Source organism: Gobius niger (genome assembly GCF_951799975.1).
Source record: "Gobius niger genome assembly, chromosome: 16".
NCBI lineage: Eukaryota > Metazoa > Chordata > Actinopteri > Gobiiformes > Gobiidae > Gobius > Gobius niger.
Window position 1 is genome coordinate 16420829 of NC_136867.1, and position 21901 is coordinate 16442729.

Sequence of the window (21901 nt, forward strand, 5' to 3'; positions counted from 1 at the left end):
AGCTTATGTTTGGTGTTGCTTGGAGACTTCTCACTACAGCAACTGTGTAATTTACTAAACCTCAACAGAACAAAGTATGGACCCCCCTGAAGAGGTATGCCGAAATCACACTTTGAGCATTCAGTGGATTACTTGACTATAAAGAACAACTGCTATTCCTCTTGATTCAAATTCCTGCACATAAGTGTGGTTTCACTGATTGGTTTATGATTGTATGAACAGGTGGACCAGTGTAATGAGCGTGAGAGGATGAAGATGCGAATTGCTCTTCTGGAGGCGAGTGTGAAGTCCTGTGAGTTGGACTGTAGATCCAGTAGAGAGACCATCCAGAGGCTAGTGTCAGAGCTGGACCAAGAAAGGAGGAAGACAGCCAACTCTGCGGCTGCTCTGGACTCATTTAAAGTGGTATAGGCCTACACATACTTGGTCTGTATTAGATAATAATGTAAAATGTACTTTTGTTAAGGCACAGATTGTTACTATAGTACTGTTATTTATGATTAGGCGTCCTCTTTTTATGTTACATTTCTGCTACTAGAGAGTGTTGTGAAATTGGTGGTATAAGGCTGTTACTATGGCAAGTTTAAGTTTCTTTACGCTGGAGGACGGGGTGGTATAGATAAAACTTTTTCCAATTAATCCATTTTAGTAAGTCACTTTCTTTAACATCTACGCATTTACAACTTAAATATTACATTATCTGACTATTTTTTCTTGACTACAGTAGATTTATTGTATGGATTTATTGCAGGCAAATGTTTTGTTTTGTTTTTTTTCTCCAGGAATATGACGCCCTACAGTCTGGAAAGCAATGCATTGAATCTGAAAAGCAAACTTTGACAGAACAACTGGAAGCTGGTAAAAAAGTGACTGATGCCGCTCGAAGAGAGTCTCAGTGTCTGGAGAAACAGATGCAGGAGCTGGAGAGGAAACTCCACATCAGCCATTCAGAGACACAGGCCGCGCAGCGACGACTGCACAGGTTTTTAAATAAAGTAGTGCAAGTACTGCAGAGGGACACGACAAACACTATACCCACAGAGAATGACTTAGAGCTGAACCTGGAAGATGTCTGCCTTAAGGTGAGTGTCTTACTTTTAATCAGAAAACTATGCTTTGACATCTTACTCAATGATAATATCGCAGGCCTTGCTTTTAGCAAAAATATTCATATTCTGACTTAGCAACTTTTAATCACCTGGTTAAGCTTTTAAATTGTTTCCATATTGTTTCATTTACGTTTATACCATTGTTTACAATCAGTGCCTATATGGGCATCAAATCCATGGGTATCTCAAATCCTTTGCTAAAGAAAATAGGTTTATGCACCACTCCTCAACAAATGTGATTAAAACTTCCTATATGTTTCTTCCATTACTCTCAGACAGTGTCAGAGATGGAGTCGCGGCTGGCCCAAGTGTCTGAGGAGCTGAGTGAACAAACTGAGCTACACCATAGCACCCTCCAGAGGGCTGCACTGGCAGAAAAACAGGTTCAGGACCTGAGAGACGGACTGCAGAGACTGGAGGGTGAACTACTGACCTCTGACATGCACAGAGACGGGCTCCGGCAGGACAAGCAACAGGTATAAGTCAGTGTGGATTTTTAAAGAATAAAAATAGGAAGAACATGTTTGGTATCATCATTTAACATTATCATAGGGAGGGTTAGATGAGCAGGAAACCTTTTTCAAAACCCTCTGTAGTAAATAGTTTTCTTTGCAGTATGAGGAGTTCCTGGAGCAGCTCTCAGAGGTCCTGAAGGTGGAAGCCATTGCTCTGGACGTGGGCTTCGACATGAGGCTTAAGTTAATATTGTCCAGAGCAGAGCAGCTGATGAGGCAGGAGGGCTCGGCTTTGATCGAGAGCAAGTCACTCACCTACAGCCTGCAGAGGAAGGTAAGTGTGACGAGACACAATGGAACTTTAATGACCTCACAGTCAAGGAAGTCTTGTGTGTTGTGGCAACTTGTAATCGACTGTGCATGGATAAGATATGTATAAGAATAATAATAATAAATAATAAATGTACAGCGAAAGGGTACATAGAAACATAATTACAATTGTGGCGAATTGTAAATTTCTCTCTGTGGGTGTGTATATTTTCTGGTAAGTATCATAAAGTATCATCTTTCTCTGGACTTACTTCTAGAGAAAATAGATTCATATATGTTGTAGGCTTTCTCGTAGCAGATTTCTTGCTAGCCTGAAGAAAAAACACAATTGAAACGGTCTCTGTTTCCTTCAGGTTAAATCTCATAAGGACCAGTTGGAGAGCAGAGGTTTGCACATCCAGCTGCTGAGGAAGAAAGTTCTGGAGTTGGAGGAGGAGCGGAGGAGCAGGTCGGCGCTGGCTGTCCAGAGGGACGACGCGCACATGGAGAACAAACGGCTGCAGAAGAAAGTGGAGAGACTGCAGTCAGAGCTCCGAGCCACCAGACTGTCCACCACTGAACTCAAAGCCCAGCTGAGCCACACCAATGAGCTGAAGGTACAGGGCACTGGGGTATGGACGCACTCTACCACAAGAGGGCTCTACACTGCATAAGAATTCATAACATTTCATCTACATCCCTTTTATGTCTATGTGGCATCATGGCACAACCAGCTGAGGTGCATTGAAGATTCTGAACCCTGCTCCACACTGGCATTTACTAATGTGTTCTTTAAATTAAATACATGGACTCAACTACAGAGGCAGTGATAGAGTACGGTGGGGAAGCTACTGCTGAGTGAATAAGCATAAAAGCACTATTCATTGATTTTATATGTCCCTCTACATTTGTATGTAAAGCAAATGGCTAAAGTGAAATAAAGCATGATTACCCTATGTGTCTCTGTGTGTTTTGTCTGGTGCATGAAGCTAAAAGTAATGGAGCAGACGCAGACAGTGCAGGAGCAGAAGAAGAAGCTGGATCAGCTGGAGCAGAGGAAGGCTAAAGTGGAGAAGAGACTGACCTCTGCGACCTCTGACCTAGAGGTGAAACAAAGAAAGACTCAGGAGGACCAGCAGCTGCTCAGCACCCTGAGACAGAGCCTGGAGCTGATGTCCGAGAAGGAGAAAGAGGTAAGAAGGGGACTTGAGGCAAATGCGGAGGATTATCCGTATGCGGTAGATGGAATCTTTTGTTGCATTCTGGCTTCTTTTGACATAATTATTGCCATTCAAGTTGACACGCCATTTTATACGAACACACAATAAGACCACACTAACTCTGGTTTTAAAATTGTGTTCTGGCTGTGTCCTTGATTAGATAACCAATTCTCCATGTTTCACCTGAAAAAACAAAACATGAGTAGCCTAACATTGAATTTTAATTAATTATAAAATGTCTTCAACAATCTCCAATGTTGTAGTGTTTCATTTGTGAATGCTACTTGTTTCCCGTATAACTACATGTTCAATAATAGGCCTATCTATCTTCTTAGCTGGCAGATTTCCACACAGATGTTTCCCAGATGCTCGGTTTGGACACCTCTGCTGTTGATGTTCCGAATCAAGAAATTCTCAAACTCCTGGACACTCACCTTCATCACCACCACCATCACCACCTGTATCACTGTGATGGCAGGCCCTCGCTCTGTCCCGCTCACCACCAGAGGGCGCTGTCCCGAGGCCAGTATCGCCCTGGCTCCTCTCTGGACACGACAGCTCGATCACACAGTCTAAATGACTCTGGCATTGCGTTCAAATAGTTTTGTTTGAAAACCTCTATTATATGCATGGGGTAGATGAAGCCCTTTCCATTTTAGTTATTTTAGTTAACTGGTCACTGAACTTCTAAATTCAATATATGGTGGTATGCGGATAATTTTACCAAATTACTTCCATGTCTATTTAGTCACACCAAATTATCACAAAATGATATTGATATTTCAAATTGTGACAGTGTAAAGTTTTAATTTAGTACTTTAACTTAAAGCCTACAGAAGCCATTACCAAAGTCTGGAGCTGTGAGGCCCCTGATCAATGCAAAGGTCCCAGGGCCCCTCAATCAAAATTATTCACTTGTTCAAAATTTGTCATGTTATTTTACATATAAAATAACTACAGTAATGATAGTTAAATACAGTAAGTAGGTTCAAATAAATACAGATACATTTCCTTTCAAAGTATTTTCAATATACTTGTTTTGTTGATAAGCTTTGGACGCAATGCCTCTGATGACCCCCAGGGGGCCCCAGACCCCACTTTGGTAACTACTGGCCTACTACAGGATTGCATACTTGAGTGCAGCCTTTCATTGTGATTTTGTTTGACTTACTGATCAACACCACTATGCGCCAGCAGGGCTACCATAGTTACTCATAGGAAAACATAATGGTACCTGGTATGAATAAAGATTGAAATAACAGCCATGTGTCAAAATAAGGATTTGGCATTCATTGTTTCTGTTCGCATGTACATACAATTACATAATATACTCTTCCTTTATATACAGGTTATAATATAATGCCATTCATTTGATACTCACAGTCATACAAAATATACAATAGTTCTTCTATCATGTTATAATCTCACAGTCATATTTCATGTTCAAAAATAAAATGTACAAACTTCATGAATGACTGGCGTTACAAGATCCGTTTCAGGGGAGTTAAAAAGGGAGACAGTGAAGGAGGTGATCACAAAGCAACCCGTGTGACTGACTGCATGCCAAAATACAAGTACAAAAATAAATATGCAATGTCAGATATCTTAAACGTTTCTGTACAAATCTCGGCAACAAGCAGATTCACAGGCTATAGTAGTTCAGACTTTGGTGCTACTCCCTTTGAAGACACATAACATTCAGTGAGGTCAATGGAAGGAGAAAGATTGGTTAGTTGACACAGCAGTAGTTACATTAGGGCTGCACAGTAAACTGCAGTTGCATTTGTATATCACAGAGCAAAGGTTTTAGGAAGGTGTGCAAACGCATGCAGATCGCCATAAACAACATAATGTGTGAAAAATGTGATTGTAAAATGAAGATTGTTTCACTTATAGACATATGATTATTACTTGCTAGTTTTGGCATTACTGCACAGCCCTAATTCTTAAGAAAGCACAGTAAATAAAGTTTTAGTGGAAAAATGGATAATACTTCCAACATTAAAGGGAATTTCAACATGTTTAGAGCGGAAATACTGAAACATTTGTTCCGGTTATACTGGTGGTGGGCCGTTCCTGTAGCTGAGCATTGGGAAAAGTGAATGGGCGAAGTTGTTGGACTGCGCACAGTAGTCCTCCGACGACATCGGCAGCATGAAGGCCAGCAGGACTAACAGAAGCAGGACGAGCTGGAACGGCAGCGCCACCCACAGGACGCGCCTCAGGAAGGATCGCTGACCCCAGGGAGTCGAATCAGAGGGGTCAAAAGGGGAGGAAGCGAACCCAGCGTCGTGAGACCTGCTCGCAAACAAAACGCACCATAGATTAAAATTTACAGGACAGACGTGTGCAAAGATATTCGAGTGGCATTGTTTGCTTAAAAGGAGTTAATAATGGACATTTGCTTTTATTTTGAATTTGTTTGTTATAAATGGGCAAATATGAGCTTCCAGTGGGATGCTAGACTTTTCAGAATAACCAATTTATTAGCCGTCTTTTGTCAGTAATTGAACATAGCATTAAAAAGTAAAAAAAAAAGCTTTACATCTCTTGGTATACTTTATTCCCATAGAATAAATGTAATCCTACTCTTCACTTTGGTTAACCAAGTCAGGTGGCATGTCTACAGTTTGGTGTCCAGGTCTTGCATAAGAATCCTGGTTAGGACTATCATAATCCATACTGCTGTCTAATTTTTTAGTGTTCATATACATTTGACATATATTCTTTTTTCTACAGTTTGGTTTTAATCTTTTTTTCTGACAGTTTGGTTTCAATTGTTTGCAAGTGTTGATAAAATAACCATCTATTTACTAAATACAGTGTGTCGAACTTAAAGGGATATTTCAGGATTTTTGACATAGGGCCTCATTTCCTAGTTATAGAGAGTGTTAGAGTGTTGTTGATTTCCGGAGATATATTTATTTTTTAAAACATGCAGTCCTTATATTTGAAGAGTTTAGTGGTGCTTGGCTAGTGCTAGGCTAGCACATGTCTATGGTAACTAGTAGCCTGCATTAAAAACCTCTTCAAAATCATCGGGTAGTCCTCCAAACGTTGCCATATCTGATTTGTAAAAAGCTCCTTTGTGAATTCCACGTGTAGTAATGCCGGCCGCAGGTAAACAAACTACTGTAGATCCGGTAACCTAGCAGATCACTCCGCCGCTGCATAGCTTACAACCAGGAAGCTGATGATGCTCAAATATAAGTTCCTTTAAATGCAAAATGGTTATATATTTCAAACATTATTCAGTCAACACAGACATTTATATGGGTAGTCTGGTGTTATAAGTGATTTGCCTCAGGTGCACTGTGCTTGGGTCAGACTGTTTTTAATGCAGGCTACTAGTTACTATAGACATGCGCTAGCCTAGCAGTAGCCTAGCACCACAAAACTCTTCAAATATAAGGACTGCATGACCACTCTAGAACTAGGAAATGTGGCCTGTTGTCAAAAATCCTGAAATATCCCTTTAACGAACAAATGCATAAGTTGAATTGAGTTTGCTCTATTTACTTTTGTGCTGTCTTACACCCTTGAATCCAAATAAGACGCAAAACATGCCTCACATGGTTCATGGCAATGCCAGGTATAACATTGTGAAGTCCATGCTGTCTGACTAAATACAAACATTTACAGACAGCCACATGACATTATCCAAGGCTAATGAATACATGTATGAGCACGCATTCATCTGCAAAGTCAGTTAGGAAAGAGACAGGCATGCCGCAAGTAAGAGCATTTTATACTTCCATAGTTATGTATTAAATTTGCTTATATCCTGTTGAAAAGTGCAAAGCATGCTAAGGCAAGAAAAGCATAGCAATAAAAGTAGTTCAGCTCAGTTTTGAGGATATATAGTGTTTGTTACAGTCACCATCGCCCTCAGAAAACTCTGCCTCAAAGGGAAGTGATTGTCAGTCGGTGATGCCGTTTTAGATGCGCCGATGCCATGATTGAGAATGAATGTGATACTGTACATGTTGATCTTTGTGTTACCAGAGGTGCCCCTTACCACCAAGAGGCTTGACTCACAGATGACATACTGAGGGGAGATGGTGGAGAGTCAGTGAAGTAGCAGCAGAAGAAGAAAATGTCACACACAAAAGAGAAAAGAGCGACAGAAAGTGCAGCGAATGTATTGTTCATTGCAGACATTACTCGGCAATTTGAGGAAACAAGAGTTGTGTGTGCTCGGTTACAGCCAAAACGAGGTTAAAGGTGTGAAGGAGTATAGTGGAATTGCTGTTATAGAGATTTATCAGCAATATTAAGCAAGAAGAGGGCTTGTACATTTTTTAAACAACATCTGACCTGGCTACTACCACTCAGACAGTAGCAGGAAGTGGACAGAGGGACAATGGCAAAACATAAGTCAACATTTTGTCACCAGATTAGAAACCATATATAATAGACAATCGGGAGTACAAAAACAAAGCCTATACAAAGGCGAATCTGGCTCTCTCCCTGTGGTTCTCCCAGACAACTGTATCAACAGATATTGTCTCTCTCCAGGAACTTTAGTGAACACTGCTCATCACTGGTTAGTTTTTACAATAGTACATTCTGACCCAAACGTCAAGACTCTCTTGCACGCTAAAGAGCAGTTCTGAGTGTGACTATGGGACTTAAGCCATTAAATCATCTGTTGATACCCTGGGCAAGATACTGAGCGAACAATAACATCAGGCAATATATCCTTTGGAGCCAGCCCCATTAGCCACTGATCCCAGTGTCCACTGCTCCACTGCTGTCATTGCGCTCACCTCCCTAACTGAAACACAGGGTCTAGACGTGCAGAAGATCATGGAAACCACTGTCATGAGCCCCTGCTGAGGAACAATATGCTTCAACATCGTAAAGCAAGGCTTTTTGCATCGAGTGCATCATGAATGATTTCCATTATATTCTGAGTGCTAGAAACCAACAGACATGTACCTTAGGTGTGGACTGCTCACAGACGCTCCAGGCTGTGACACCCTACTTTTGCCCCGTTGCTGTTTGCAATGAACAGGGGGAGGGGTAAAGAAAGAAAGTATTTTTCAGTCCAGGCAAATCAAGAACAAAGCTATCAATGATCCCCAAAAACAAAAAAGAAGCAAATAAATAATCTGAGAAAATGATAGCTTTTTAACACTAGGATTTTTCTTTTTCAAAGTGTGACTTTGAAGATACATTACACATGGCTGAAGCGGGGGCATGCTTATTTGGATTGATGCCTGATTATAATTAAAAACCTCATGCTTGCATCATTATAGAATCCGAGGTTAAATCTTTTTTTATATAAACTTAGATTGAAATACATTTTCCCAGAATGTTGAGGGAAAGTTAGATCAAACTTAATTAAGACTGATCAGAGGAAATTAAGATGTGCAGGATAGACAGATTGGGGAAAAAAGAGCTCTGAAAGAAAGGTTTACATAAAAAAGTATTGAGGTGCAGAAAAGGTGCAGAAAAAGACAGAAAATTGTAGTCGTTGAGAGAAAGAGAAAAGTAAAGCAGGTACACAGGAGTGGTTCTCAAACTAAGAAAACAATTAGACTTCCAGCTTAAGAGGGACTAAGCCAGATTTTTAGCATTAGGTCTTAACCAAGACAAAATAAGAAGCTACATGACCTACACTTCATATAAATGCCTAACAAAGACAGATACTCTCAATATTAATTAATGTAAGTAAACAATACCACCAAAAGAATTCCCGCATTTGTGCAGTTTGAGAACCACTGGTGACGAGAAGATGCAGTGAGGAGAAATTGGGGGATGGCAGAGGAGGTGGGTGGACCTGGCCTTCACAGGGGCATTCAGGGGCACGGGTTTAAAAATAGTTACTAAACAACACACAACAATCTAAACAAGTAATCAAATATCCCAGTTTGTGAATCAGTGATAATGTGCAGTAGTTTTGGCTGTGGGTGTTACCGATCGACGCCGACTCGGGGTGCTCCTTCCTGAAACCGGACTGAGGGAGCCAGAGGTGTCCAGATCGTCCGCAGAAGACCAAGATGAAAGGTCCTGGATCGAGAGAAGATAAAAAAAAAAAGATATTCTGAGCTCTTGAGAAGGAAATGGACTCAACATCCAGGACTAGGCACGCTCTTTGATAACGGGAACATACGCTTATGAGTCCTGTAAATAATAGATCTACTGTGGTGAATAAAGACATTCCCAATAAAGCCCAAGTCAGAAGTGGATCTTAGTGGAACTACTGACCTGCTGACTACTTGTGATGTCTAAAATCTTGGCGAGCTCTCTCAGGTCCCTGGTCACTTCCTTAAGCAGCAGTTTGAGCCTGTTCCCGATGACGTGCACCTTCTCCTTGGCCTCCAGACAGTCGCTGCCCTCAGCGTTGACCAGCAACTGCAGCGACATGTCCTGTAGCGGGGCCACCTTCAACTGGGAATCGAGGAGCTCCTGCCGTATTTGCTGTGGAGAATAAAGAATAAGTAGTAGTAGTAAAATTATACATTATTTGTAACTGGAGAGTATTTATTTATAGCTCTCAGACACAGTGTAAGAAAGATTAGGAGTTACATTTACAGTTTACACTAATTTAAGGCAAGTACACACAAGATGAAAAGAGAAAGAGTAAATTGAGGCAAATATAAAGGGATTTAGTGTAACCTCTTACCGTCAGTGTCTTATGATGCTGCTGGAGAGTATCACTGTCGAGAATAGGGTCGATGGGAACCACCTCATTCCTCCTTCGATCAATGTTTTCTATCCAGAGCAGTAAGCCATGACTCATCTCATGGAATTCCTACACATTAAAGTAAGGCATATCAATACTTAAATTGAGCCAAAAAACAACAAACAAAAGAAACAATGTTGGAGTGAATATGCAGAGTCTGGAAACATACTTGGCATTGCATAAGTGCCTCTTGTAGTGATGCCCTCCACTGCTCCAGAGATAAGCTGAGCCGGTCCCAGTGGTTGTTCATGTCTTTGAGCTTAATCTGAAGTTCTCTGGACTCCCCTGAATCCGACTGCACAAACTCTCCGCTGCACAGGTTTATGGACAGGACTATGGCCTTCCTCTTGTCGAAGGCTTTTTGCAGCTCCTGTGGACGTATTTCATTTTGATGATTGGAGAGAAGAAGTGAGCGGTAGATGCACTACTGAGTGAGCATTTAAAAAGCAGTAATTCAAAATAATATTAGTCAAGATAAAGTAGTTGACAAATGATGAAGCAATAATTGAAGATGCTAAGGATGAAACTAAGAACCTCCTTACATGTTGGTGCAGTTCTTCCCTTGTTTGTTATTTCTTTTTCCAAATAAACAGAATGTGATGTGTGTGTGTTACCTTGAGTTTTTTAATGCGTTGCTCAATGTTCTGAATGTCTGTGCTGAGGTCCAGTCTTCTCTGTAGCTCCAGCTCCTCCTCTGTTTGTCCCAACCAGCTCCACACATTGTTCAGGTCAGAGTTCAGCTGTTGCCACTGCTGCTGCCGCTGCTTCGTCCGAAGCTCTTTACTCAGGTCCTGGGCCTGCAGGAGCTCCCAGCGCTCGATCACACCTGAGAGAGGACGGAAAAGTGTAATTACTGAGCATGGACGTATGGATATACAATATGACAAAGACAATATCCAATTCACCTGAGGTCTGAGATTCTGAGCTGCTGGGATCTGCAAGTCCTGAAACGATATCTTCATCCTCCTTCAGTTCAAATCCCATCCTCTTCACTGTGTCTATACTGCCTCGACACTCTCCCAGTAGTCGCATCTGGAAGAAAAAATATTAGCGATACAACAGTTTATGTTAAAACCATGCAGTAAATATGCTGCACGATCTAAAACTGGAGAAGACATACATATCCCATGTAAGATCCATCAAGCTCAGCGCCTGTAGGCGTTCGAGTCCGGTCTGTTTGTTGGAAACGGCTGACGTCCAGAGACTGGGAGTCAGTGGAGGCTGCTTCACCTGGAAACAGAATGCAAAGATGTTTGTTATTTAAGCTTAAAGATTATTGTTAAAGCACTGCATCGTATATCAATATTAGTAATTAAGAAACAGCTGAAGTCCCATTAACACAGAGGATCACAGAATATGAATCATTATCATGATGATAAGCAGATTCCCATATCCACTTCCAAGTGAATTTAGTTTCTCTGTATAAATGGAACTCAGAAAAAGACCAACAGAGTTACTAACATGTAATTTAAAAGAAGTTAAATTAAGTCATCTCAAACACCATGCTTCTTTAAACAAAAGTATATATTTTTAAAAGTGGACAGAGCATTTAAATCAAGGCAATACACCTCGCAGAAAACGCATTAAGCATTCTTTAGCCACAAAATCACAGCAGAAACAGCGGCTGAAATCTTGCACCTCATATTGGAGAATACAATATATAAATATATATGTATATATATATATTATATAGCTCAGTCCACTTTTAATTGTCTGAACATGTTATGTAGAAATTACTACCAGGGTTAGCCACACAGCACACTGTAAAATAAATTAAGTTTGTTAGACAGCAGGATTGGATCAATTCTATTTTACCACTGTCAAACGGAAAAAGAGACATTTTGCGTGAATTAAAACAAAATTGACCACATCCCACAGAGTTACAAACCAATCTGTTATTGGTGTCCAATAGAGAGAAAAGAGGACATAGTCAAAGCCCATAGCCCAGTGAAAAGGTTAGATTAATTGAGTTAATTGTGGCCCAGGCGCCCATATCATGCGGTCTGCTGCTGTTCCTACCAGTGGAGGACCTCAGAGTTTGCTCAGTAAGTTTAACATAGGCTTCAGGGCTCTCTGGGATCACTACATCTGCAAGAAACATTGTACAGTACAATCATTCAGTGAGAGCACCGTCATTCATTTCACTAAACATTTCACCTGTTTAGTTCAGCTTATTTAGTTGTCGTAGAGAAATTATTTACCACATGGGTTTGTCAACATAACCCCTTTATAGTAGGAATGGATTTTTAAATATTATTTTTTAAACAAACCTGCTTAATGTCCAATTCATAGTCATACTTTAAGCTTCTGAAAGCATCTTTAAAGGAGCTACTGTATATGAAATGTTCTTATCAATATTCAACCCATAATTGGAATAGAACATGACAGACCTGAGAGAGCAGAAGCAGCTCTCTGAATGAAGTCTCCCTCCTCGCTCTGCTGCTCCCTCAGGGCTCTGCTAGCGCTCTCAAGACCTCGGCTCAGGTCGTAGTCGTGGTCCCATTCCAGGGGTATAGAATCCACGCTGGCTGGAGTGTCTCGACCCGACCGCTCCGTCCTCAGCTGGGCTGCCAGGGACCGTCCCGAGGAGGGCAGAGGGGACCCATCTCCCAAACGCTCATTCCACGGGACACTGGACAGGTCCCCAGGCTCGTCCAGCTCTAGCTCCCGGTCGGATGAGAACACTTCGGAATCGTCGTCTGCGAGCTACAGAAGAAACGCAGGCGGCAATGTTCGTGGTTCAGTCCAATTGATTAGTTCATTTTTCTAATTGTTTGGCCTGTAGACTTCATTCCTGTACAATTTTATTAAAGCCCAGTACTTTTCTTTACAAACAATGAAAAAGGGCACAGGTAAATTACATTTCTAATTGTGTCCAAACTCATTCCTAACTTGCAGGGTCACTTTTCAGGGTCACCGTCACAGAAATCCTAACAAACTAGCCTTAAAGTTAATGAAATTGATACAAAGGCTTTATAATAAGATGCACAGACATTTTCTACAAATGACTGAGTTTACAATATGCACTTACAGGCAGTCTCATGAGTTTCTTGTAATATCTCTCGACTCGTCCGAACACCTCCTGGCAGTAGCGCTGCAGCTCCTCCAGCTCCTCCTCGATCACTGCAGCGTCCAGAGGCTCACTCTTCTCGATCAGCCCTTCGCCCTGGTGGAAGATCTGCTCGATTTTAGCCGTGGTCAGAGAGATCTCCTGCTGGAAAGACTGGGAAGGAAAAAAAAATGGATTTCAAAGAGAAATGTAATATCAGCAGAATTCTTTCAACTTTCTATAATCCGTACAGTACATAATCGGCTAAAGGCATAGAAGTAGAATTGCATGCCACATACTTTGCTTGTTTAACCTGCCAGTCACCAAAAAGAACTATATTTATTGTTGCTGATTTAAGTGTTGAATGCAACAACAATGAACATTATCCAAAAAAATAAAATAATAATAATCCAAATGTAAATACTATAAAAACAATCACTCTATTGTTGTCTTTAGTCAAACTTGTGAACTAACCCGGAGTTGTTTGATCTTGGCCTGAATGTCACACTCAGAGAAATGTTCTATATTGGTGAGCTGCAGGTCCATCTCCGTCAGCCAAACCAGGATCCCGTCTCTTGCTGTCTCAAATTCCTCTCTCTGATTTATAAAGTGCTTTAAAAACAACAACAACAACAACAACAACAACAAAAGGGTTATGATACGTTGATAATCACATTCACCTCTTAACAGAAAAAATAAATGTCATTTTAAATTACATTTGCAAGCACAGTAAAAAAAATACTGGGAGAAGAGAGCAGTGGTTTGACAATATAACAATATAATGTAAATTAATAAATAAGTTTTGTTTAGTCATTTAAAACAGTAAACTTACCTTTAGTCTGCGCAGGATGGAAGCCACCCTCTTCTGCAGGTTGTCCCATCTCTGGTTGGCGTCGTTGGCCATTTCCTTCAGTCTGCAGCAGGAGTCTGTGCGGTTCTCTCGGGCCAAGCGCCGGTACTGCTTATTAATCAGCTCCAGTTGGGTTAAGCTTTCATGGACCTGCCTCTGAAAAGCCTGTGGAAATAAAAATGCAATAAATGACAACTATTCTGACTTGATGTGACAGACTATTCAAATGATCTAATCCATAATATCCTGACCTCAAATTTCTTGAGCTCCTCCTTCGCCACAGTGTACAGGACGTTGGAGGAGTTTGGGAGAGCAGCGGTTTTCTCGGAGGTGGTCAGCCACTCGTCGTGCCGAGAGTAATCTTCCAGGAATTTCTGCCACAATTTCCAGGTCTCCTCAATCCTACATTATAATAAATTATTCAAACCGTCATTTTTTTTGGCCCTATTTTACACTGGCAAGTTCAGAAGTTTGGCATCACTAGAGAAAAAACAACAACAAAAACGTGTCCTTACCTGAGGCGTCTTTCCATGGACTGGGCGCAGATGCTCCTCCAGCGGCGGTCCAGGCTGCGTGTGGCCTGTTGGATGGAGTCACACTCGGCGTCAGTGGCACAAGCGTCGCAATCGTGAAGCAAAACTTCACACAGGTTCAGGACTGAGGCCACCCCTGTGCTGTGCTTTTCTATGTCCCGCTGCAGCTCCTACAGAGGGGAGAGAAATTAAACCAATGATACAGTGCAAAGAGGAAAATATACAAATAATTACCTTGGTTAAAAAAAAAATATATATATATATATATAAATAATATATACAAATATAAATAAAACGTTATAGTACCTGTTGTAGATCGAGTTTTCTCTGTATTTCCTCATAGTCACAGGATTCGTAGGTGATTGGTTTAGAGAGCTCTGTTTCAATATGTGCCAACCAAGACCGAAGACTGCTCATGTTTTTGTCCAACTGCTGCACAGCCACAAGGGTTTCCTTGAGCTTCTTTACTCTGAAAAGTAAAAATAATAAATTGACACAAAACTGGAAAAGAAAAACACATCAACAATTCAAAGAAATGTGTGTGTTGCTTGCCTTGCTCCAATGAGATCAAGAAGGTGTTGCCATCGGTCACCAACTTTGCAGAGTTTCTGTTCTATTTCTGCGGCTTTGGTTTCGTGACTGGCTCGTGCCAGGCGCTCCCCCAGCTTATGCAGGTGCGACTTGTTCTGCTCAGCCAAGGTTATTTCCTCTTGATAATCCTGGCAATGAGATACATTGAATTATGTTCATGACCTGTACAGTATGGAAACATGTGATGATGCACTGGATATTTCACACGTTTTTATCAAAACCACCATTAACTTCTTCTTCTAATTCTAGAAACAGAATAGCCAGACGACACATTGTGCACACTTTTTTGCTTCTTAAAAAAGTATATTCACTTCACCTGTCAAGGTGTCATGTCATACTCGAGTAGGTGAGAGTAGGTGCAGGTTTATCCACTCAAAACTATGAATAAATCAGACAGTACCTTGCGTAGCTTCTCAATCATTTCCTCGATGCTGATGTCTCCATTCTGTGACACTTTATTCTCCATCTTGGTCAGCCACTCACACAGCTCCTTATACTTCTCATTGAACACTGTCCATTCATTGAGCTTTTCACACACTTGCTGTCGACGAAGTGACAGCTAAAAGAAAAAACCCCACAACTAAATATCTGTACATCCGCAAGTGCACTCTGCATGTCAGTTTCCTGTCTGTCTGCATAATGCCAACTCCACACAGGATGTATCTTAGAAAAAAAATCATTGAACTGTGGCTTTCAGTTTGCATGCAGACATTTCCTTTTGAATGAAGCAGACATTATCTCTAAAAGTAAAATGCTTTTAAATGTTGAGATAGGGACCATATATGGCAACATATGGATGGTTTGTATTGAATGACTTCATTGATTTAGCAATTGATTGTTGCTGTAAAACTCATTCATATTACTTCATAATAATAATTTATTATGCACATTTCACATCAAATTTGGTCTATTTTACCTGGTGACACATCTCCTCCCATTGTCGGTGCAGTAGCTCGATCCTCTCCTGCAGAACAGAGAGGTCTTCTGCGCTGATGTAACAGGAAAGGGACTCTCTGAGGACAGCAAGATGGGCCAAATCTCCAGTCCAGCCATTAAAGGTGTTCTCCAAATCCTAAATATAAAGCTTACGTTACTATGGCACAAACAGAGCACCTAATGTATGATACTAGTACTACTACTTAAGCCCTAGGATTGTATACATGATAAACACGAATATATCAGTCAAGTCAGTATTTGAAACCTTACCTTGCAGCGCATCTGTTCAGCCTGTAGATCTTCGTGGTGATTAGGAAGAGGCTGTGAAAGCTGACGTTTGAAAGCTCTGAGTTTCTCCAGTGATGAACAAATGCCCTTTTCACATCTCTCCCAGTCCTGCATTAAGATATTTAGAAGTCAGAACTGAGAATCATGAACTTACGAATACCACTACTCATCTCGAAGGTCCAAAGATGAAGTCCCTCATTACTGACCTTGAGCAGTATAGCCAGCTCTTTCTTCTGCTCCTCCAGACACACTGTGGCTTGTTTCCATCTCTCCTGAATCTCCGTGAGCTCGGCCTGAAGAGTCACCTCGGCCCGACCGTCAGCAGAGAGCAGCAGCTGACGACCCGCTTCCACCGTCAGGATGTAACTGCCCTGCTGCCGCTGGAGCACCTTCTCCTTCAGCTGTAACACAAAATGGCCAAGTGGTCAAAGTGTCAATAAGAAAGCAATTCAGAGACTGTGTGAGTATTTAACAAAAAAGTATTATCCGAACTATAAGTCACACTTTTTTTTCATACTTTGGCTGGGGGTGTGACTTATACTCAGGTGAGACTTATATATCAACATACATAATCCCACAATGTTTGTTATTTTCACACTGATCTATCTGCTACTCCTGTACCACTTTCTTTCTGCTGCTCACGGTAATCGAGAGCAGCAGAAAGAAAGTTTGGAGTGAGCGAGACACAAGTGAGGGACTGGCGAAAAGCGGAGGTTACTCTTGCTGCAATGAAGAAAACAAAAAAAGCTAATTGCGGGCTAAAAGCTAGATGGCCACAGCTAGAGGAACGAGTTTGAAAATGGGTGCCGGAAGAGGCTTGTCGACGGTGCAGTTATGCCTCCATGCCCAGGTAGTTGCCAAGGCTGGTGCGACTTATACTCTGGAGCGACTTATATATGTTTTTTTCTTCCTCATTTTCATTTTTTGGCTGGTGCGACTTATACTCCGGAGCGACTTATAGTCCAGAAAATACAGTAACTGTACTATATTCTACCTGTGCAGTGTCCAGCATGGATCGGGCCTGCTGCAGAGGTATAGTGGCCCCTGACTGAAGGGCTTCAGTGGGATGAGAGACCTCCATGAGCCACTTTCGTAGCTTCTCCACCATTTCTCTGTAGCGCTGCCACTGACGCACCAGACCATCAATGATCCCTCTCCTCTGCTGGGCCCGACGCACCACGCCCTGCCACTGGTTACTCAGCAGAGTAAGCTTCATGTTGAACTCATCTCTGCAAGACAAATATTAATATTTTAGAGAAAGCAGCAGAAAAGTTCCCTGTAAATCTTAAAATATATATAAGGTGTAATTGTTACCTGTCATCAACCTGGCCTTGATCTAACATCCTTTGACCATCACTGATAATCGAGTGAAGAATCTGCTGTCGGCTAAACATCTCAGCTTGAAATAGCTGACGAAACAGGACAGAGAATTAGCTTGTGCAGGACAACCACATTAATGTCAACAGTAATGAGCTCGAACCTCATGGGCCTTTTGTTGGTCCATCAAGCTCTGAAAGTTCCCTGAAATTTCCACAGCAAGATTTTCTTCCGTTTGGACCAAAAACTCCATCCAGGTTTCACATTTCTCAAGGAAGGTCTGCTGTTGTAACAGGAAGGACTGAAGTTTGCTACAAAAAAAGAAACAAATAATACATGTGGTAAAGGTGAAAAAAACCCCAGTGACTTTAAAGGGACTATACAGAGTTTAAAAATGTTACAAAAAAATATGTATTTTCCTCCCCCTACATGTTCCAGCAATGCCCTACGGTGTAGAATGAGCTCAGCCCTGTTCACCACAACTGCCTCTAAAATCCGGCACTGTCACTCAAAAAGTTGTTACTTCAGGTCCGAATCGCCGTCATGCACAAGCTTAATATAGACGTTGCAGTTACTTGTTACCTGAATCTCTCAGTGGTCTGGGCCGTTGCAGTAGTCCAGCTTCGGTTGAGGTTTTGCATTCGTTTGATTTCTGAATCGTTAAGAGGAAGTTTGTATCCGAGCTCGTTCAAACGCTCCAATTCATGCGCCATGCTGCTGAACTTGAGCATCAGTTTCTGCCAAATGTGTATAGTTATAACATAAGATGACATGGTAGGAATTTTTCTTATAATTATATTCTTTAAAAATGAGAATACCTTAAGCTCGTCCATGCGATCCTGGATAGCGCTCAGGTCAACGGAGCCATTTGGGTCTTGGACCTTTAGGACGTCCTCAGCCTCAGTGATCCAGTTTCCAAGTGAATCCAGCTGATCATTAAATGTTTCGTAATCATGAACCCCAGTCTATTGCATGAAAAAAGGAAGAGATGGGGCATTTAAGAAGCATGAAATAAAAATATGATAGAGAAAATTAAACTACATTTAAATTTAAAGGGTAAAAAAACAAAGTCACCTGCAGGGTCGTGAGCTGCCTGGTCAGAGCCTGCTCCACAGCGCTCAGTCTTTGGCACAGAGAGAGGTGATCCGACTGAAGGGCTGAAGCTGCTGAAACATCCACCTGTTGTTTGAGCTGTTCTCCGAGTTCATGAAGGACCTGCAGAGAGGCCTGCGCTGGAGCCTGGGACCTCAGCACCTCCTGATCACCAATGTATAACATTACTTAACAGCCAGTACACAACATTTTTAATACAGCACTTATTAAACGCCACATATGTCGACTCACAGTGCATTGATGGATCCAGTTGGACACTTCCTCGTCAGCAATATCTTTACTGCTCGCTGCCTTCAGGAGCTTGTCCGTTTTTTCCTCCTGAAGCTGGGCACTGCTGCAGCTCTGATCGTACAGCTCTTTGTAACGCTGCCACAGCTGGAGAAGACCTTTGCTGGATTTGAGACGCTCTGCAATCTCCTCCAGTAATCCAGCCCATCTGAGCACAATGTGATGGTTAGTTACCACTATGTATGCGGTATATGACAGGAACACAAGAGTAATACGCCAACCCCTTTCCATCTCCCCACACACAACAGACTGTGATCCATCTTTCTATCAGACATCCAAAGTGTTTTGCTATTCACCTGGCATTGACATCCTTGAGAGCGTTATTGAGGAAGTCCGACACAGAGGGATGACACTCCTTCAGTAGTTGGTGGGTCACTGCTCCAAACTTCCTCAGGCTGCTCTCCTGCTTCTCCAGCTCTTCTTGCAAACCCTTCGAAGGCACAAAGGTGAACACTTAGTCTATGCATTTCTTAAAAGCTTCCTTATATCCTAATCTAACTTTACACAAAAATAAACAGATGGTGTTGAGAAAAGTTAGCTTTGTCAATTACCTGTAGACTTTGAACTTGCTGATGAACAGCCCCCAGTGACCCGGTGAGGAGGCGGAACCGCGACACGGAGTACCTTCCCTCCATCAGGTAACCATTGATCTCCTCTGAGGCTTTTTTATATAAGGTCCACTGATCCAGCACAGATTTAAGGCTGATTTTCAACTGCCCAATCTGCAGTCAAAAATAAATAAATATAAATAAACTAAAGGCTCATGAATTATCATGAATTACAATGTGTAGAATCACAGCAAAGCTAGGGTCATACCAGGTGATCGAGATTGGCCCAAGTGTGGTTAACGCCTTGCAGTGTCTCCATAACTATAGCACAGGCCTCATCGGTTTTATTCTGGACCAGAGCACATCCCTGTTCTTCCACTCGCTCAAGCTCTTTCTCCTTCTCCTTTACCATGTCCTCCATTTCCTGCAAATGTATAGGCACATAACGTTGGTAATGCTACAACTGAGCACCGAAAACAGTCACTCAGCAGGATATAGTACCTGGCAGTCCTTGAGTGCGTTTTGTACAGACGTGAGGTCTTCTATCCGGTGTTTTCTCTTCAATCGTTCTTCTTGTGTCGACATCCAGAATTTCAGCGCCTGAATGCTACTCTCATACTCCAGCCACATCTCAAGCAGGCCGTCCAAGAACTGAATCTTTATGTAGATGAGATCATTAATACATTTATAGTCAGTATGTCTACACAGGGCTTTGCACAATTCGGTTGCCTTATTCATACCCTTTCATTGATGCGCCCCTGCAGGATCTGCCAGCGCCGATTCATGGCTCCGAGTCGTTCGGCGAAGTCTGTCTTGTCGCTGCGTTTGACCTCCACGTCCTGCCCACTGAGCTGCAGCACTGACTGGTTCACAAAGTCCACCGTCAGCTGCTTACAGGTTAGATCTACTCGGAAACCCTGAATGGGGAAAAAAACAAATAATTTCCACAAATACTTAAAACGGCACAAAGCCCAAAGAACGCATCGAAAACATTATTGTCACGTCATTGACTAATGGATAGATAAAAGTGTACCTTGTACTTTTGAAGATAGTCCTGAATCACATTTGAACCAACGGCGCTTTTGAGATTCTCCTCATCCTCTTCAATCACATTCTCCATGAGTGAGATCCAGTTGAACAGCTCGGAGATGGCATGGCGTGAGGCGAGTTTCTCCATCTGAATCTGAAAGAAAATGTTTGAAATCATGACATGAAGGATTTGCAGTGCTGGACTTTTACTTTACGTTCTTCCTATCGTTGTGTCTTTACCTGGTGCAGTTTCTCTTGCACCACTGGGATCCGTGTGAGAAGCTCGGTCCATTGTGTGTCTATGCGTCCCAGTTCAGACCGCAGCACCACTGTGTCCACCTTCTTCAGCCTCAGCAGCTGGTTCCCTTCTGACACCACGGAGGTCTTCAGGCTGGACTTACCCTCCACCTCTTTGGAAAACTCCTGCAATAATTAATCAGCAAGTTGTGAGTTGAAAAACGTCTCCTGACCATATCTAGTATCATAATAAATTACCAGAAAAGCAGTCAAATGGTCTCTGACGCTCTCCAGTTCCTGAGGCACTAGTATGGCCTGAGTGTTCCAGAACTCCAGTCGCTCCAGAGCCGACTGCAGCCACTCGCTCAGCTCTGCACACTCCCGCTGGTACCTACAAAACACATTATAATCACTTAATATTCTTTTTCTGTTTGTTTGATTTGAATATAGAACAAATTAAAATAAATGAACAAAATGTGCTGACCTGGTCCAGTGTTTCAGCGTGGCCTCGAGTCGCTGCAGCTCCTTGTTGACTTTGGCGGTGTTGCTGATCCAGTGCTCTCCTAACAGAGCCAGCTGATTCTCCAGACCAGGACAACAGACCGAACACAGCAGGTGTTTACCCTCGTCCAGAACCTGGTGCAGCCTGTGCTGGTGCTCTGTCAGCCTGCTCTTCAGACCCTGTAAACAGTTACATTTTAAATATATTTTTCTTTTTTGTTTTGGCATAATCAACAAGAGATGGGTTCTTTGAATATAGGGTTGGACAAATGTTTACATTTCAATAAGCAGGTCATTGGTATACCTGATATAGCGATATCCTCTCAACAAGTTTCTCCTCAGTCTCCTCTACCAGTCCGACTGTGGGCATACATCCCTCAACAGCCTCTAAATGTCGATTCAGGCACTGGTAATCATGTGCCAGGCGGGACCAGGTCTAAATGAAAAGAAACAGGATTTATTTTGTCATTGTAAATAGACATAAAGTAATAAATATATAAAGAGTTTTCATACCTCATGTATACCCTCTAGCTCCACGCCTTTACTGTGAGCCTTTTTGAGGATGTCTTGCGCCTGGGCCATGGTCTCCTCTAAAGCTTGGCTCTCTGTGGGAAGTATCAGGGAGCTGATCTTTCTGAAGTAAGTTTCTGTTAAAATCATATGGGACTCCAGGCCCTGGAAAAACTCCTACGAAAGAATAAAACACAGTGATTTTTATTATTACGATGATTAATGATTAATTTCTAATTAACTTTAAATTCAGCACGCCAAAATAAAAGCGCACCGCTCGTCTCCTTGATTAGTTCAGAAGGCACTTGCAACATTACAAGAATATAA

The 21901-nt window shown here is 41.9% G+C and overlaps 2 protein-coding genes across 2 annotated transcripts in view; one reads left to right on the top strand and one right to left on the bottom strand.

Annotated features, from left to right (window-relative positions):
• Window positions 1-14: 14 nt before the first annotated feature.
• Window positions 15-3695, top strand: ccdc170 (coiled-coil domain containing 170; the record flags this gene model as incomplete). Its single annotated transcript, XM_079574137.1, has 8 exons — window positions 15-94; window positions 223-405; window positions 783-1082; window positions 1385-1585; window positions 1725-1898; window positions 2248-2490; window positions 2863-3066; window positions 3429-3695. The coding sequence occupies exons 1-8, from the start codon at window positions 77-79 to the stop codon at window positions 3693-3695; spliced, it is 1590 nt and encodes a 529-aa protein (XP_079430263.1). The 5' UTR covers window positions 15-76.
• A 548-nt stretch (window positions 3696-4243) lies between these two features.
• Window positions 4244-21901, bottom strand: part of syne1b (spectrin repeat containing, nuclear envelope 1b) — a 67019-nt gene continuing 49361 nt past the window's right edge. The window contains exons 109-148 of the mRNA XM_079573919.1: window positions 21578-21751; window positions 21369-21500; window positions 21048-21244; window positions 20822-20954; window positions 20567-20749; window positions 20331-20480; window positions 20038-20214; window positions 19799-19954; window positions 19566-19721; window positions 19301-19471; window positions 19046-19179; window positions 18693-18897; window positions 18423-18605; window positions 18167-18313; window positions 17931-18085; window positions 17512-17659; window positions 17346-17440; window positions 17026-17260; window positions 16238-16432; window positions 16014-16139; window positions 15724-15879; window positions 15208-15366; window positions 14769-14935; window positions 14523-14685; window positions 14199-14386; window positions 13935-14085; window positions 13666-13848; window positions 13308-13445; window positions 12816-13007; window positions 12175-12490; window positions 11804-11872; window positions 10905-11014; window positions 10690-10816; window positions 10399-10610; window positions 9954-10154; window positions 9725-9853; window positions 9307-9519; window positions 9016-9108; window positions 8035-8093; window positions 4244-5391 (exon numbers count right to left, since the gene is read on the bottom strand). Coding sequence (XP_079430045.1) covers window positions 5148-5391; window positions 8035-8093; window positions 9016-9108; window positions 9307-9519; window positions 9725-9853; window positions 9954-10154; window positions 10399-10610; window positions 10690-10816; window positions 10905-11014; window positions 11804-11872; window positions 12175-12490; window positions 12816-13007; window positions 13308-13445; window positions 13666-13848; window positions 13935-14085; window positions 14199-14386; window positions 14523-14685; window positions 14769-14935; window positions 15208-15366; window positions 15724-15879; window positions 16014-16139; window positions 16238-16432; window positions 17026-17260; window positions 17346-17440; window positions 17512-17659; window positions 17931-18085; window positions 18167-18313; window positions 18423-18605; window positions 18693-18897; window positions 19046-19179; window positions 19301-19471; window positions 19566-19721; window positions 19799-19954; window positions 20038-20214; window positions 20331-20480; window positions 20567-20749; window positions 20822-20954; window positions 21048-21244; window positions 21369-21500; window positions 21578-21751 — 6522 coding nt within the window. The 3' untranslated portion in view covers window positions 4244-5147. The remainder of the gene's footprint in view (window positions 5392-8034; window positions 8094-9015; window positions 9109-9306; window positions 9520-9724; window positions 9854-9953; window positions 10155-10398; window positions 10611-10689; window positions 10817-10904; window positions 11015-11803; window positions 11873-12174; window positions 12491-12815; window positions 13008-13307; window positions 13446-13665; window positions 13849-13934; window positions 14086-14198; window positions 14387-14522; window positions 14686-14768; window positions 14936-15207; window positions 15367-15723; window positions 15880-16013; window positions 16140-16237; window positions 16433-17025; window positions 17261-17345; window positions 17441-17511; window positions 17660-17930; window positions 18086-18166; window positions 18314-18422; window positions 18606-18692; window positions 18898-19045; window positions 19180-19300; window positions 19472-19565; window positions 19722-19798; window positions 19955-20037; window positions 20215-20330; window positions 20481-20566; window positions 20750-20821; window positions 20955-21047; window positions 21245-21368; window positions 21501-21577; window positions 21752-21901) is intronic.